Source organism: Anopheles coluzzii, chromosome 2, assembly GCF_943734685.1.
Source record: "Anopheles coluzzii chromosome 2, AcolN3, whole genome shotgun sequence".
NCBI classification, from domain to species: Eukaryota; Metazoa; Arthropoda; class Insecta; order Diptera; family Culicidae; genus Anopheles; species Anopheles coluzzii.
The window spans coordinates 80,679,208-80,691,287 of NC_064670.1; the positions used below are offsets into that span (position 1 = coordinate 80,679,208).

General features: G+C 41.1%; 1 protein-coding gene and 4 long non-coding RNA genes across 7 annotated transcripts; 2 read left to right on the forward strand and 3 right to left on the reverse strand.

The window, feature by feature from the left end:
- Positions 1-20: 20 nt before the first annotated feature.
- On the reverse strand, positions 21-6,290 carry LOC125906484 (uncharacterized). Its single transcript, XR_007451855.1, has 3 exons — positions 6,077-6,290; positions 627-1,277; positions 21-556 (listed from the first exon to the last, which is right to left on the reverse strand). It is a non-coding gene; the product is annotated as an uncharacterized LOC125906484 (long non-coding RNA).
- On the forward strand, positions 1,956-2,937 carry LOC120949265 (uncharacterized). 2 transcript variants are annotated; one of them, XR_007451851.1, is made up of 3 exons: positions 1,956-2,084; positions 2,180-2,242; positions 2,313-2,937. It is a non-coding gene; the product is annotated as an uncharacterized LOC120949265 (long non-coding RNA). The 2 variants fall into 2 exon arrangements; XR_007451852.1 differs by having other exon boundaries at positions 2,316-2,937.
- Positions 3,501-5,006, reverse strand: LOC125906483 (uncharacterized). Of its 2 annotated transcripts, none has more exons than XR_007451854.1 (3): positions 4,323-5,006; positions 4,165-4,228; positions 3,501-4,091 (listed from the first exon to the last, which is right to left on the reverse strand). It is a non-coding gene; the product is annotated as an uncharacterized LOC125906483 (long non-coding RNA). The 2 variants fall into 2 exon arrangements; XR_007451853.1 differs by having other exon boundaries at positions 3,501-4,094.
- LOC125906482 (uncharacterized) lies at positions 5,208-5,793 on the reverse strand. The gene is made up of 2 exons (XR_007451849.1): positions 5,422-5,793; positions 5,208-5,351 (listed from the first exon to the last, which is right to left on the reverse strand). It is a non-coding gene; the product is annotated as an uncharacterized LOC125906482 (long non-coding RNA).
- Positions 6,291-8,685: 2,395 nt separating the features above from the next.
- LOC120955523 (probable myosin light chain kinase DDB_G0271550) lies at positions 8,686-11,781 on the forward strand. The gene is made up of 4 exons (XM_049611122.1): positions 8,686-8,736; positions 9,638-9,866; positions 9,927-10,018; positions 11,321-11,781. The coding sequence occupies exons 1-4, from the start codon at positions 8,686-8,688 to the stop codon at positions 11,705-11,707; spliced, it is 759 nt and encodes a 252-aa protein (XP_049467079.1). The 3' UTR covers positions 11,708-11,781.
- The last annotated feature ends 299 nt before the right edge of the window (positions 11,782-12,080 follow it).

Below are 12,080 nucleotides of genomic sequence, written 5' to 3' on the forward strand. Positions count from 1 at the left end.
GCGATTCCCAACCGACATTATCGCGCGACATTTTGAAATTTTGTATGAGAAAAAACGGGCTCAAAACGTTCTCAAATCGTGCTCATTAGCAGCACTAAAGAGCACGTCTCTGCAACGGTGCGACAGCGTGTATCATACATTTGGTTTATGTATGCTACATTATTGTTCAATTTCTTTCATTCTCTCCATTCTCCCTACAAAGACTCTTACTCTCTTTTGTCCATTCTGCACATGCTTACGCTCTTTATTTTACCTTCTTACTCGCACATACATATTAACATACTCACACAATTCACACTGCCTAAAACCGGTGCGGGATACACACGTACCCGTCTTGCCTGCCTTCTCTCCTCGTTCTTCCTTTCCTCCAGCTTTGCCTTCGTCGAATGGTGTGTACGCGTCCTGCTTGCTTCCCTCTTGCTGCTCCTACGTGCTGCACTAGCGAGGTGGATGTTCGTCTCTACCTTCCTGCCGCCTCTCCTCTACCAGGCGCTAGCACGTTGGAGGATCGGATCGGTCCTGCCTTCTTTCCTCTCCTGTTCTGTTTTCGGCACTCCTAGGGATAGAAGGAAATATTAATTATTTTGCCAACAGCTGTTCAATTTAACGTCAAGCACAATACTTACCAACCAATTGAATATTGCTTCTGTTGTGGTCCGTGCTCACTTCCGTTCATGCGTGTGTTACGATTTCTTTAAAAAAAACGAAATTGATTTTATATCACAATTATCAATACAAATCAGTTTGATAAAGATTGATATAACCCTTTATTAAAAACTGTACTTACCAAATAGTTTTTCCGTACTGGTTTCACGAGAGAAAAAACGGACACACACCGACGCGTCCTACCGCTTGCAAACTTGATTTCACACTATCACATTTTCATGTGAACGCGAAGCAGCGCCTTCCTCGTGTGGCTATACAGGTATTCCCCGATATACGCCATACTCGATATACACGATTTCGCTATACGCTTTTTTTCTAAATTTGACGGTTCTTTGAACAAGTAGTACTAATTTTATAAATCGAATGTCAAATGCAAAATAAATTCCCTTTGGTTGAATATTAAAAACCATTTCAAATGGTATAAAATTGAAAAATTCAGTTGAAATTAGATCAAATAACTAATTTAGTGGCTAAAACCTACCACTTCATGCAAAGTTATACGGATATTAGTTATAATTTGACTGAAAACCTCGAAATTCGACTTTCGCTATTGAATATTCGAGATACGCTATTGCCTCCGGTACGCATTGATAGCGTATATCGGGGAGTACCTGTACAATGATACAAAGAGTGGGCGAGAGCCCAACCAGCATTATTGCGCGATTTTTATGTGTATCTATCATTTTTCTCATTCTAACATTCACAAAATTTTTCATTCTGCCTCGCTCTTCTGGGTGTTGGTCTGTATTTGCTTGCGACTTGGCTGTGTCGCATCAACGATTCGCATGTTTCATTTAGCTCATCCCTTTCCATCGTTGGAGAGAAACTCTTGCGTCTCGCTTTTCTGGGACTTGTCCAAATTCGCTTGCTACACCAATCGTTCACGCAAGCGTTCTCCTCTCGCCCGCTCTTTGTATCATTGTACAGGTACTCCCCGATATACGCTATCAATGCGTACCGGAGGCAATAGCGTATCTCGAATATACAATAGCGAAAGTCGAATTTCGAGGTTTTCAGTCTAATTATAACTAATATCCGTATAACTTTGCATGAAGTGGTAGGTTTTAGCCACTTAATTAGTTATTTGATCTAATTTCAACTGAATTTTTCAATTTTATACCATTTGAAATGGTTTTTAATATTCAACCAAAATGGAATTTATTTTGCATTTGACATTCGATTTCTAAAATTAGTACTACTTGTTCAAAGAACCGTCAAAATTAGAAAAAAAGCGTATAGCGAAATCGTGTATATCGAGTATGGCGTATATCGGGAAATACCTGTATAGGAACACGAGGAAGGCGCTGCTTCGCGTTCACATGAAAATGTGGTAGTGTGAAATCAAGTTTGCAAGCGGTAGGACGCGTCGGTGTGTGTCCGTTTTTTCTCTCGTGAAACCAGTACGGAAAAACTATTTGGTAAGTACAGTTTTTAATAAAGGGTTATATCAATCTTTATCAAACTGAATTGTATTGATAATTGTGATATAAAATCAATTTCGTTTTTTTTAAAGAAATCGTAACACACGCACGAACGGAAGTGAGCACGGACCACGATAGAAATAATTAATTGGTTGGTAAGTATCATGCTTCGCGTTAAATGGAACAGCGGTTTTCAAAATAGATAATATTTCCCTCTTTCACCAGCAGTGCCAAAAACAAAAGGACAGGAGAGGCAGGAACGATCATTCAACGCGTTAGCGCCGGACGAAGGAGAAGCGGCAGGAAGGCAGGAACGATCCCCCAACGTGCTCGCGAAGGCAGGAACGCGCCTGGTAGAGGAGAGGCGGCAGGAAGGTAGGGACGATCATCCAGCACGCTAGCGCAGCACTTGGGAACAGCGAGGGGGAGGCAAGCAGGAATAATTTTTAACGCGTGCACACCATTCGACGAAGACAACGCTGGATGAAAGGAAGAACGAGGAGAGAAGGCAGGCAAGACGGGTATGTGTGTATTCCGCACCGGTTTTCGGCAGTGTGAATTGTGTGAGTATGTAAATTTGTATGTGCGAGTAAGAAGGTAAAATAAAGAGCGTAAGCATGTACGGAATCGACAAATGAGAGAAAGAGCTTTGTAGGGAGAATGAAGAGAATGAAAGAAATTGAGAAGGGATGTAGCATACATAAACCAAATGTATGATACACGCTGTCGCACGATTTCAAAAACCTTCTCTATAGTTCTGCTATCGAGAACGATTTGACCGCGCTATAGAGAACACTTTTTCTATACAAAAAAAACCGCTTGCAACGTGACAATGTCGGTTGGGAGGAGAACGCTTGCGTGAACGATTGGTGTAGCAAGCGAATTTGGACAAGTCCCAGAAAAGCGAGACGCAAGAGTTTCTCTCCAACGATGGAAAGGGATGAGCTAAATGAAACATGCGAATCGTTGATGCGACACAGCCAAGTCGCAAGCAAATACAGACCAACACCCAGAAGAGCGAGGCAGAAAGAAAAATTTTGTGAATGTTAGAATGAGAAAAATGATAGATACACATAAAAATCGCGCGATAATGCTGGTTGGGTTGTCCTGGCCCAACCGACATTATCGCGCGACATTTTACAATTTTGTATGAGAAAAAACGGGCTCAAAACATTCTCAAATCGTGCTCATTAGCAGCACTAAAGAGCACGTTTCTGCAACGGTGCGACAGCGTGTATCATACATGTGGTTTCTGTATGCTACATTATTGTTCAATTTCTTTCATTCTCTCCTCTCTCCCAAAACAAACACAGACTCTCTTTCATTTTCCCATTCCACACATTCGCTCTTTATTTTACCTCTTTACTTCTACTCACACATACACTTTTCAATACTCACATTTCCCAACCGACATTGTCACGTTGCAAGCGGTTTTTTTTGTATAGAAAAAGTGTTCTCTATAGCGCGGTCAAATCGTTCTCGATAGCAGAACTATAGAGAAGGTTTTTGAAATCGTGCGACAGCGTGTATCATACATTTGGTTTATGTATGCTACATCCCTTCTCAATTTCTTTCATTCTCTTCATTCTCCCTACAAAGCTCTTTCTCTCATTTGTCGATTCCGTACATGCTTACGCTCTTTATTTTACCTTCTTACTCGCACATACAAATTTACATACTCACACAATTCACACTGCCGAAAACCGGTGCGGAATACACACGTACCCGTCTTGCCTGCCTTCTCTCCTCGTTCTTCCTTTCATCCAGCGTTGTCTTCGTCGAATGGTGTGCACGCGTTAAAAATTCTTCCTGCTTGCCTCCCCCTCGCTGTTCCCAGATGCTGCGCTAGCGTGCTGGATAATCGTCCCTACCTTCCTGCCGCCTCTCCTCTACCAGGCGCTAGCACGTTGGAGGATCGTTCCTGCCTTCCTGCCGCTTCTCCTTCGTCCGGCGCTAACGCGTTGAATGATCGTTCCTGCCTCTCCTGTCCTTTTGTTTTTGGCACTGCTGGTGAAAGAGGGAAATATTATCTATTTTGAAAACCGCTGTTCCATTTAACGCGAAGCATGATACTTACCAACCAATTAATTATTTCTATCGTGGTCCGTGCTCACTTCCGTTTGTGCGTGTGTTACGATTTGCTATGGAAAACGAAATTGATTTGATATCACCAATTATTAATACCATTCAGTTTGATACAGATTGATATAATCCTTTATTAAAAGCTGTACTTACCAAATAGTTTTTCCGTACTGGTTTCACGAGAGAAAAAAACGGGCACGCATCGACGTAGCCTACCGCTTGCAAACTTGATTTCACACTACCACATTTTCATGTGAACGCGAAGCAGCGCCTTCCTCTGGTGGCTATACAGGTATTCCCCGATATACGCCATACTCGATATACGCGATTTCGCTATAAGCTTTTTTTCTAAATTTGAAAGTTCTTTGAGCAAATTGTACTAATTTGACACATCGAATATCAAATTCAAAATAAATTCCCTTTTGATCAAATATTAAAAGCCATTTCAAAAGGTGTACAATTGTAATCTTCAGTTGAATCAGATCAAATAACTAATTAAGTGGTAAATCCTACCACTTCAAGCAAAATTATACGAAAATTAGCTATAATTTGACTGAAAACTCGACATTTGCTAATATTCGAGATACGCTATTGCCTCCGGTCCGCATTAATAGCGTATATCGGGGAGTACCTGCAAGATGATACAAAGAGCGGACGAGAGAAGATCGCTTGCGTGAACGCTTGGTGTAGCAAGCGAAATTGGACAAGTCCCAGAAAAGCGAGACACAAGAGTTTCTCTCGAACGATGGAAAGAGAAGAACCATATGCAACATGAGGATGGTTGGTGAAACACAGCCAAGTTGCGAGCAAAAAGTGACCAACACCCAGAAGAGCAAGACAGAGCGAAAAATTTTCTGAATGTTAGAATGAGAAAAATGATAGATACACATAAAAATCGCGCGATAATGCCGGTTGGGTTCACACTGCCAAAAACCGGTGCGGGATACACACGTACCCGTCTTGCCTGCCTTCTCTCCTCGTTCTTCCTTTCCTCCAGCTTTGCCTTCGTCGAATGGTGTGTACGCGTCCTGCTTGCTTCCCTCTTGCTGCTCCCACGTGCTGCACTAGCGAGCTGGATGTTCGTCTCTACCTTCCTGCCGCTTCTCCTCTACCAGGCGCTAGCACGTTGGAGGATCGGATCGTTCCTGCCTTCTTTCCTCTCCTGTTCTGTTTTCGGCACTCCTAGGGATAGAAGGAAATATTAACTATTTTGCCAACAGCTGTTCAATTTAACGTCAAGCACAATACTTACCAACCAATTGAATATTGCTTCTGTTGTGGTCCGTGCTCACTTCCGTTCGTGCGTGTGTTACGATTTCTTTAAAAAAAAAACGAAATTGATTTTATATCACAATTATCAATACAATTCAGTTTGATAAAGATTGATATAACCCTTTATTAAAAACTGTACTTACCAAATAGTTTTTCCGTACTGGTTTCACGAGAGAAAAAAACGGACACACACCGACGCGTCCTACCGTTTGCAAACTTGATTTCACACTACCACATTTTCATGTGAACGCGAAGCAGCGCCTTCCTCGTGTGGCTATACAGGTATTCCCCGATATACGCCATACTCGATATACACGATTTCGCTATACGCTTTTTTTCTAAATTTGACAGTTCTTTGAACAAGTAGTACTAATTTTAGAAATCGAATGTCAAATGCAAAATAAATTCCCTTTTGGTTGAATATTAAAAACCATTTCAAATGGTATAAAATTGAAAAATTCAGTTGAAATTAGATCAAATAACTAATTTAGTGGCTAAAACCTACCACTTCATGCAAAGTTATACGGATATTAGTTATAATTTGACTGAAAACCTCGAAATTCGACTTTCGCTATTGTATATTCGAGATACGCTATTGCCTCCGGTACGCATTGATAGCGTATATCGGGGAGTACCTGTACAATGATACAAAGAGCGGGCGAGAGGAGAACGCTTGCGTGAACGATTGGTGTAGCAAGCGAATTTGGACAAGTCCCAGAAAAGCGAGACGCAAGAGTTTCTCTCCAACGATGGAAAGGGATGAGCTAAATGAAACATGCGAATCGTTGATGCGACACAGCCAAGTCGCAAGCAAATACAGACCAACACCCAGAAGAGCGAGGCAGAATGAAAAATTTTGTGAATGTTAGAATGAGAAAAATGATAGATACACATAAAAAACGCGCGATAATGCTGTTTGGGGGGGGTAGTGAAGGTTTTTGCAACGGTGCGACAGCTTGTATCATACCCATCTGGCATTGTCACGTTGCAAACGGTTTTTTTTTTGTATTGAAAAAGTGTTCTCTAGCGCGGTCAAATCATTCTCGATAGCACCCTCTTGGCAGAAATCGCCTGTATACTCTGCCTCTCGCTACCCCCGCTCTACACTTGCGAGCAATCATGCGACACAATCGCACACTTCCATACGTCTCCACCCCTGAACGCTCCCATCGTTGAGGTGTTAAGCAAAAATCCACTCTGAGCTTGAGAGACACACTCGCACTCCACCAACCCCCCATGACCGATTGCTCCCGTCATTGCGATGATGGGTTATTGTTACATCTGTGTGTGAGATCCTCGCTCTTCCCGACAGACAAAGAGAACGAAATTTTCAGGCGAGGGGTAGGTAGAAACACGCGGTGGGGGTCCGGCCCGAAGTCGGATCCAAAGTCCGTTGTTTTGGGCTCGAAATTAAAAATGGCGGATGGAGCGCTACCACGGAGAGAATGCGCTCTCTTGCTTGCCTTTAAAATACACGAGGCGCTCTCGCTGTAAAGAACGCTCGCTCGCGCTGTTCCCTACTAGCAAAGAGAATGTAAAAGTGTGCGTCTTTCAGGCGAGGGGCATGTAGAAGCAGGGGGAGACGGCTGGAAATACGCGGAATTGCTCGGAGGCGAGAGCGTGTTTTGGTTTCTACACAGTTTTTGCACTCACACAACTACACATGTGTGAATGTGTGCGTTCACTTTCAGCCTGCGCGCTCAGTTTGGTGTGCTCGTCGTTGCATGTGCGTTCCTCCGTCTCGCTTTTACAACTTTTGATCGCAGTACCCCGAGCTTTCTCACTCTGACTTTCGTGAATAAATTTTCAGCGACGCAGACAAGTTGACACTTCGAAAATTTTCTATCTTTAATCCACTAGCGTCTGCGTGAAACAAGTGTTTTCAATAGTGTTTATTTTAGCTTTCGATATTTAAAGTTTTGCTAGTTATATAATGTTTTGTGAAATATGTGAAATGATTTAAGGAGTGTGCAACTACGTTTTAAGAAAGTGCAGTGTTTGTGAACAAAGGTAAGAAAAAGTAACGTGAGTTTTTGTTTGTTACTTGTTGTACATTACATATTGTTTGTTGTTGTTGTTAAAAACGTGTTATTTGTACCCCTCTGGTACCTGGTTTGTCGTATCATATAAAAACTCTGGTACACGAATAAGGGTACGATGTTTATTTTTCCTTAGTTATATATTTTTACCTAACAAAGTATCGGTTAGTATCCTTACCTTGTCATAAAAAATACCTGTCAAAGTATCGGTATATCGATTGTTTTACCTTTTATCGTGCTTATAAAAACAAACACATACTGTACATCTGTCAATTGTATTCGGGCAGTCACTTCATAAGGAGTTGAACATTCGTATTCCCTTTAAACATTTTTGTGTAGTCAAATTGTAATAAGTTAGACTGAAGATATATTTTGGGAGCTTACGAATACTGTATTTTGCCTGGATTTTAACTATGGAGAATCGTGAAATTGATAACCGTGAAACTGAGAACAGTGAAAATAGTGAAAATCGTGATTCTGAAAAAAGGAAGCGTGGAGCATGTTCGGAAAACAGGATGGGAGTGCCAAAAGGTTCAGATAAAAGGATGCGCGAAACGGGTTCGATGTATAAAATAATCAAAAATATGAACAAGCGATACGAAGCAGAAACGTTTGACGATAGTAGCAGCAGTAGGTCCGATGACCTACAGAGCCAAAATATGGCATCGCCGGATGCAGAGATCCCTAGTGTTTCAAATATTCCGTCAACAAGTGACCAAGAATGTATCAGCTACCCAGTTGAAGAGCAGATCGTTGAAGAAGAATACATTGGTGATTGGATAATTTTCGACGAGTGTGACAATATAGAAAGTTATGAAAATATAGACGACACCGAAAACATAGAAGAGTAACATAGAACATAGAAAACATAGAACAGTGAGGCGATGGCGGAACGACTCAGAATTTGGGCTTTGAAAACGTATCAGACGCATACGGCTCTCAACGGACTGTTACCGTAGCAATAGACGATGCGCAATCTCAGATTGCGCATATATTTATCTGTCAAACGGCCCGATTTGATATATTTATCTGTCAAAAAATATTTATATATCTCGGACATATAAATCTCGAAAATTCATGCGCAATCTTAGCGCAATCTTGGATTAATACGTTTGTTTACATATAGCGGTAGGTATTGAAACGAAAAAATATGAGATGAGCGTTGATTTTTGAGCCAAAAATCTAATTAAATTTTGATTACAGCCATGGAGAACGAATCGCCGAACGTGCCGAATCGCCGGAACTATATAAAATTGGTAAATATATAATCATTCTGTTTTTTATACCGGTGTTTTTTTAGTGGAAGCAATGCTTGGGTTTTTTTTGTAGCTTTATTTTTCCTTAAATGATATATGTTCAGTGTTTGTGATTTGTGTATGCGGTTATACTAAAGAAATTTAGAAATATGGGCAACAATTGAATTATTATTAAATTTAGATTATTTTCCGGCTTGGAAAAAAAACAACACCGCTGCTGCTTCTCCAGCTACCGGCAATTTTTTTAAACGACAGCTGCTTTGCAGTTTATTAAAAAAAATTGTAAAAATTGTAGATTGTTAAAAAGTCAAATTGTAAAAATTGTAGATTGCAAAAATTGTAAAAAAATTAAATTGTAAAAATAGTAAATTGTAAAAATTGTACTAATTTAATGTACCTAGCTAGTCTTTATTGTTACAGGAATAAACCATTGAACTGAAATGTTTTATTTGTACATTGCAGCTCTTTGAGAACTGACCTGGCTGTACCACGGGATGTTATGTTTCTTATTAGTCCGCATACACTAATAATCGTTTGGAATTCTGGAATGTAGGTTATGCGGTTTTGGTCTTCTTCCAACAGGAAATCTTTCTTATATTTCGGAATACCAACTATTCCTGCTGGCCCTGCTTTCCTGCACCATTTTTGCTGCAACCTCTACCCCAACTGCTACAATGGAAGCTATTGCTGTTGCCGCTGCGATTAAAAAAAACTTTCTTATTTTTACAGGAACGTTTATGTATATTTAAATATTTTATATTACAGCTCTCCCGAGTTAGAGGACTGATAATGGAAGAAAACTGCTGCATCTTCCGGGCCATCAAAATAATAACGGGGTCATGGGGATGGTGAATGAATAGAGTCGAGATTAATCGTTTTTTTATTATTGATTTGCTTCCAGAATGTTGAGAAAAGCCTTCGGCTAATTGCCGAGGTGGAACGACGGCCTGCTTTATGGCAAAAGCGGTCGGAGTTCTACAAAAACGGTATTCGGCGAAGGGATGCGTGGACCGAGATTGGTGGACTCTTGGACCTCACCGTCGAAGAGGCGAGCTACCAGTGGAGGAAGCTGCTGACCAGCTACAGGACTTATAAGTCCAAGCTGCGTAAAAGTCAGCAAAGCGGAGCAGGTACTAATCAAATTTAAAATAATATGAAATTGTTCAATGACATAATTTTATCATTCGTAGCGGCTGAGGACGTCTTCCACCCAAGATGGTTCGCCTTCGACGCGATGAGGTTCCTCGATGATACCATGAAGGACGGCACGCATCTCGATACGGTAAGTTGTTTTGTTATTTATCTGTAAATTTTATATTTCACTGCGAGTTAAGGGCGGTCCTGTGGCACAGCAACAACATGCCCGTCATGGGTTGAAGCCTCATATGGACCGTTCTCAAACGATCGCAAATAAATCGTTTTATCTGAATAACTTGCCAAGCGTGATTCACGTTGAACCATTCTTTCATCTAAACAATGGTGGGTGGACAATGCAAAGGTACAAGTGTACTAACGACGATGTGGGTTAGCATATTATTCATATAATGTATAATTGCATGTAATCTACGCACATTCTACGATTTAATAACTACTAATTAGCTTAATAATTGACACATACAAAGAGTTGTATTGCATTAATGATTAAGTTGGTTATTATACTTAAGATCATGTGCAATGTGTAAACGTATATTCAACAAGTCGTTTGGCGTGCGACAGGGTATGCCTTGTAGTCCGCTCATTGTAGCTGGAGCTCTCTCGCCTTCTACAAAACGCCCATTGACGACCCTGTCAAAAGATGAAGGGCGAGTGTATGTATTGCGTGAAGCACTCTGTCGAAGAAAATTATGGAGATATATTGTTGTCATAATAACCGTTTTAGCATCTTCTGGCTCTAGCAGAATCGGGCTTTTATTAATGCGGAAACGGTTGGCTAAAATCCCGAACACATTTTCAACGATCATTCGAGCACGAGAGTGACGTTTGTTGAAAACTCTTTCAATTGTCCCTTCCGCATGCATGCCTCCAAATGGTCGAATGCAGTACCTGGTAAAAGCAAACGCTTTATCGCCTAAAAGAAAGTAAGGTACTCGCATTGCATATGGAACTCGCAGTGGTTCAGGTTCCGGTACATTCAAACTGTTGTTTTCCAGCCTCTGGTATAAGCGTGTGTTTTTAAATACACCTCCGTCAGATATTCCACCTTTTCCTCCAATATCTGCATGTAAAAAGTTGTAATCGGCATCTACTACCGCAAGTAAAACAATGCTGAAATAATGTTGATAGTTGTAATACTCTGATCCACTATTACTAGGCTTTTCCACTTGTACGTGTTTGCCATCAATGGACCCAATTGCATGCGGAAAATTCCACCTTTGTTCAAACTTTTTTGATTTCTCCTTCCATTCTTCTGCTGTGGACGGCATCTGAAATGATAATAACACATACAAAGATAAATTAATTATATATTTCATAAATTTAACTCATATGTATTGCTCGTCGTTGGATATCAATGCAACCTTATTTATTTTGTAACTTTTTGATTATGCTATCTCATTATTTTTTATCTCTCTTTTCAGTTCGATGACGACCTAGAACAAGACACCTCCACCCAAGCCCACCCAATCCCTTCTTGTTCCTATTCCTCAATTCCGCCCCAACCAACAATCCCAGCACCAACAATCCCAGCACCAACAATCCCAGCACCAAATCCAGCACCAACAACAGCACGAACTACAGCACCAACTACAGCACCAACCCCAGCACGAACTCCAGTACCGATCCCAGCACCAATCCGAGCAACAACAACTCCAGCACCAACCCCAGCACAAACCCCAGCACCGACCCCAGCACCGACCCCAGCACCAAGCCCAGCACCCACTCCAGCGATGGAAAATTATTTGTCCATGTTTGGCCAGTGGGTGGGGGCATGGTTAATCCATTTACCACCAGACCAACAAAACGATGCCACTAATCGTTTGCGGCAGACGATGCTGGAGTGGGATCTGGAACACAATAAAAAATAAAATAAAAAAAATTACAAAAACATACCTTTACATAGCTCCGCAAATGTTTATTTAAACAAGCACACACATCCTTTACAATTTTGGCAATCGATGATTTAGAAACCTAAAATTATACAATACTCATTAAAATCCGAACATTTCATTTTAATTCGTTCAACATTAGGCTCTTGCATCGTTTTCGATTGCTGACTTCTCTTCACTTGCTTTTGTCCGAAAAAGTTTTATCAGTCCTGCGTACGAGGAGACGGTTTGAATGAGATTCGATGCTGCCACGGTGCTGCCATGGAAAAGACCGACGCAGCTACCGTCTCCAATCGGACC